Below are 5117 nucleotides of genomic sequence, written 5' to 3'. Positions count from 1 at the left end.
TCCTTTTTTTTTTTTTTTTTTTTAATATTTCAATGTTCTGTAGTTCGCATGATCGGTAACAAGGCTGCTGTTCAACAAATCGAGTCCCAGCGCTTCTTTTTTTTTTTTTTTTTTTAAAGTCTGTCAGCACAGAGAGTGAATCAACTCTCGTTAGAAAAAAAATGGAAAGCAAGAATCTCACTTTTACAGAACCTGAGTAGAGGAAACAGGTGCCTGTATCTTAAAAATAAAGTGTTTTATTTCATTTTTTTTTTCAGATCTACAATAACACCGTAATCCAATTCATAAATAGTAGGCCTATAGGAAATATGTACATATTTGCAGGTGCATTATATGCAACGTTTTTAGAGTAAACATACGACTAACTGACGGTACATACGAAAATAAAACACCCATTTGGCTTTTTCTTTCTTTTTTTCTTTTTCTTTTTTTTGTACTATGGACATAGGCTACTTCATACAGTATGTACAAGAGCCTGGTTGGTTTGCTGGAGCTCCGTTAAGGCCTAACAGCCTCACAACATAATCCTCTCCGATGTCAAGCGCGCAAGTAATTATTTCTAGTCCTGCCGGCCTTGATTAGTGCGCTATCTGTAGCGTAGACGCCCTACTTTTTCTCACTAATTTCCACCATGAGTTTGATTCGGGTGTGATGATCAAATACTGGAGGTGTCTCCTACTTTAAAGGGCCACTATGCATGCATGCGATGTGGTTTTGTTCTGTAACTCCTCATTTTCATGTGCGCGCAGGGTTTTCTGGCGGATGTGCTTACCAGATGAGGGGATTATAATGTGCTTTTTATAAATCAACCCCGTCGCTCTAAAACTTTTCAGGATTGCAACGTGTTGATCCTTCGACTGTGCAAAGACTTAGAGCCCATTAATGGGGGTATTTTTACACAACTGACACTATGGGCTTTAAGATATTGTGGCTTAACAGTATCTTAAGGAAACAAAGCAGACCGAGGCTACAGGTCCGTCTCCCGTGTGTCCAAGCAGAACGCGTAAAGAGACCTCTTGATGTCCATGCTGCTGTTTGCCTTGATATTCGCCTTTTCCACCGACGTGGCCCCGTCGTTGTTTTCCACGTCCTGCGATTTGACAGAGGATTTACTCCCTCTCCGTTTTAACTCCGGGCTCGCGCGCCCACTGTTCGGCTCGTCTTTTAGAGACGACTGGTCCTGGTCCGTCTCCCTGTGATAAAAGTAATTGAAGTTAGACACGATGACTGGCACCGGCAGGGCGATGGTCAGCACGCCGGCGATGGCGCAGAGCGAACCGACGATCTTCCCCCCGACCGTCACCGGCCTCATGTCGCCGTAGCCAACAGTTGTCATGGTGACCACAGCCCACCAGAAGGCATCGGGGATGCTGGAGAAATGAGACTCCGGCTCGTCCGCCTCTGCGAAGTAAACGGCGCTGGAGAACAGGATGACTCCGATGAAGAGAAAGAAGATTAAGAGGCCGAGCTCTCTCATGCTGGCTTTGAGCGTCTGGCCCAGGATCTGGAGACCTTTGGAGTGTCTGGAGAGCTTGAAGATCCTGAAGACCCTGACCAGGCGGATGACCCTCAGGATGGCCAGAGACATGGCCTGCTGCCCGTTCTGGTGCTCCTGACCCTGCTGCTCCGCCAGCTCCGTGCCCACTGTGATGAAGTAAGGCATGATAGACATGATGTCTATGATGTTCATGATGGTCTTAGAGAACTCTGACTTACTGGGGCAGGCGAAGAAGCGCACTATTAGTTCAAAAGTGAACCATATCACGCATGTGGTCTCTATGATGAAAAAGGGGTCCGTGAAGGTGAGAGACGGACGGGGCGCCGTGCTGTTGTCGGGTCGGCTGGTCACCGGCAGCTCCCTCTCATCCCGGAACTCTGGTAACGTTTCCAGGCAGAATGTGATGATGGATATGGTGATTACAATCACAGAGACAATGGCGATGCCTCTCGCAGGACTGGAGCTCTCCGGATACTCGAATATAAGCCAAACCTGCTTTTGAAATTCATTTTGAGGCAATGGCTTTTCTTCCTCTTTGATAAAACCCTCATCCTCACGAAACCTCTCCATGGCCTCCTCGCCCAGCTGATAAAACCTAATCTCGTCTGCGAACACATCAATTGACACGTTGACGGGTCTCCGGATCTTCCCTCCCGACTGATAGAAATACAATATCCCATCAAAACTTGGCCGGTTGCGGTCGAAAAAGTATTCGTTCCTGAGTGGATCAAAGTATTTTATCCTCTTAGCGGGGTCTCCCAGTAAAGTATCAGGGAACTGGTTCAGGGTCCCCAGCTGCGTCTCATACCTCAGCCCGGCTATGTTGATCAGCACCCTCTCGTTGCTCTCCGTGTCCATGTCCATGTCCAGCATGTCCTCGTCAAACAGATGGGGACTGTGGTCCGCGCGTAAAAGCGCATCCATGGCATTCTCGCTGCAGCTGAAGGTGTTGTTCATGTCGTTGATTTTCCAGGAGCTTTGCTGATGACTGCCGAGGGTGTTCAGCTCTTTAGTGTAGGAGTCCGCGCCAAGTCCGGTTTGGACCAAAGGTGGTTGAGGGAGATCCAGTGCGTTCCGGCAGGTCTCGTCGGCATTGCCACCGCTCCCCTTAGCGCCGCCGTTCTCAAAACTCACCAAGGCTATCTCCATTCCGAAGCCATTAAAAAAGCATTTGGAAAAGATAAAAAAAGAAGTTGAAGAGTAAATATCCGCTCTGTTTCGCAGGGAAAGTTAAAATAATCTGCAGCAGACGAAACTGGGTAAAGTCCGGTGTTCCAGCCGCCGTTCCCCGTTACATATATGCATATGTATTGTAAAGGCTTAAGCCGCCGCCAAGCTCTCCGGTCTGGATAAAGTAAATATTACCACAAGAGGAGAGAAGACCCGGATGAGAAAGTAATGATTATTCCTGACGTCAAAAGTGCTGTTCAACCGTTGCTGCCTTTGAAAATGTCTGTGGATGCGAGACAAGCTGTCATCCTCCAACTCCGAGAGAGAGAGAGAGAAAGAGAGAACGAGAGAGAGAGAGAGAGAGAGTGAGAGAGAGAGTGAGAGAGAGAGAGAGAGAGAGAGAGAGAGAGACTCCACCGTGTGTTGGATGGGGGCGGAGACGCGCTCGGCTGCAAGTTACATTTTATTCCCTGTTTGCACTGGTTTGGATATGGCAAGGTATGCGCAATAGCCATACTATACCAAATTTTATTTTGTGTTTATTATTATAATGGAGAGCAAAGGTCAAATACAAATTACCAGAAATGTATTTGGAAGCCATATCTAAAAAAAATAAAAAAAATTAAAAAAAATCACATTATGGAGCATTCAGGACCAATGTTCCCTCTAAAGTAATAGAATGGTGACCTAAGTCTAATACTAATTTATCATACTGACCAAATAATATCTTGTCAGTTATGAGTCAGAAATAGTGGATAAGCCTATAAGCTGGAAGCTGTGGTAGTAGTAGGCCTAAATCATATTAGATCCAAGGACTTGGTTTATTGACAGTTTATTTGTGATAAAGTGATAAATAAATGATTTACCAACTGATTGAAATGCACTAATTTCTTTAGAGCATTGTTGATTTTCTTTTGTTTGGCGGCAACTGTCAAGATAGACTTATTCCACAGTGTTTTTGGCATTACAAATGGATAGTACAGTTATGGATGAAATATGGATGATTGGATGATTTTGGTGTGTGTTCTCTTCACTTAACAGGGAAGTTGACCAATGGGACAATCTAGCAAAACCTTGATGTATTTAACCATTGCATTGTGGCAAAGAGTTGAGCTGTCTATAGACTTAAGCAATGAAGAAACACTAATAATAATACAATTAACAAATTTCCATTATAGCATGATAAGACACATTATTGTCACTTCACAAATATTTTTGTGAAAACATAACGTTTCATCTCTATTACCATGAAACATAAACAAAACAGCTAATGTTGATTATTATTACTGTACTAATGACAATAGTAGAATAACAGCATAGGCCTATACTACTGTATAGATTGGGTCAAATGTGAGTCCAGTCCCTGTAACTTTAGATAAACATGATGCTCTTCTTCTCTGGTGTTCATACCAGTTAAGAACATATGAAGAAATAGCTAGATATGAGCATCAGTCCAGACTGGTCAGGGGCGGACTTAGTGATTTGGGGGCCCTGGGCAAAGGCAAACATGGGCCCCCCTGAATCCCAACATTCACCTTTTTTTATATAATTTATTCTCTCCTCTTATACACTTTACAGTATTATCTCTTTAATATATTTTTTAATTTATGTTATCCTGTATTTCTTATCTAATGTATTATATACCTTCTATTTTCCACCACTTCCCACCATCGACAACTATTTTGATAATCGATTAATCGGTCTGAGTAATTTTTGAAGAAAAATAAGTCAAAATTCTCTGATTCCAGCTTCTTAAATGTGAATATTTTCTGGTTTCTTTACTCCTCTATGACAGTAAACTGAATATCTTTGGGTTGTGGACAAAACAAGACATTTGAGGACGTCATCTTGGGCTTTGGGAAACACTGATCCACATTTTTCACCATTTTCTGACATTTTATAGACCAAACAACTAATCGATTAATCGAGAAAATAATCGACAATGAAAATAATCGTTAGTTGCAGCCCTATTCTCAAGGAGAAACCACTCCAGAACATGCTCAGAACCACTCAGAACATGTTTGGTGCCCTAAGAAGAGAGAGAATAAACGTACACAACTGACAATTTCAACACTCAGACATATTAAGTAGAAGTAGCATCGGTATCATCAGAATTTACTGACACAGAAAGACAATGTGAGAAGGTGGAGAACTACAGAAGTGCTACAAATATCAAAATATATGCCTTATATACCAATGAGAGGAATATGAAAGTGTTTGAAAGACAGCAGGTGAAAGATTACAGCATAGAGACCGTTTTTACCGAGTATTCAAGTAGTCAAGTTGGCAGGTGAGTTCACCGTAGATGAAGGGACTGTTCAGACCCATGTTTAAACCCATGTGGTGCGCAGTTACTGAAGTAGTTAAGAACAGACATGACTTAAATCCTTATTAAAGCACATGGCATTAGGCGCCTGAGGAGGATTTTAAATAGGTTAACCTCCCTTGA

The 5117-nt window shown here is 42.9% G+C and overlaps 1 protein-coding gene across 1 annotated transcript; it reads right to left on the bottom strand.

Moving 5' to 3' along the window:
* Positions 1-967: 967 nt before the first annotated feature.
* Positions 968-2647, bottom strand: LOC139664356 (potassium voltage-gated channel subfamily A member 1). The gene has a single exon (XM_071543151.1). The coding sequence runs from the start codon at positions 2645-2647 to the stop codon at positions 968-970; it is 1680 nt and encodes a 559-aa protein (XP_071399252.1).
* Between the last annotated feature and the right edge of the window lie 2470 nt (positions 2648-5117).

This window comes from Centroberyx affinis, unplaced genomic scaffold, assembly GCF_046629955.1.
Source record: "Centroberyx affinis isolate AG114_WGS23_722 - 3 ecotype Tasmania unplaced genomic scaffold, CSIRO-AGI_Caff_v1 ptg004244l_1, whole genome shotgun sequence".
In the NCBI taxonomy this organism is placed as follows: domain Eukaryota; kingdom Metazoa; phylum Chordata; class Actinopteri; order Beryciformes; family Berycidae; genus Centroberyx; species Centroberyx affinis.
This window is presented reverse-complemented; position numbering and strand designations above follow the sequence as displayed.

Coding starts and splice junctions, on each gene's coding strand:
- LOC139664356 (XM_071543151.1), bottom strand. CDS start 2,647: ATGGAGATAGCCTTGGTGAGTTTTGAGAACGGCGGCGCTAAGGGGAGC.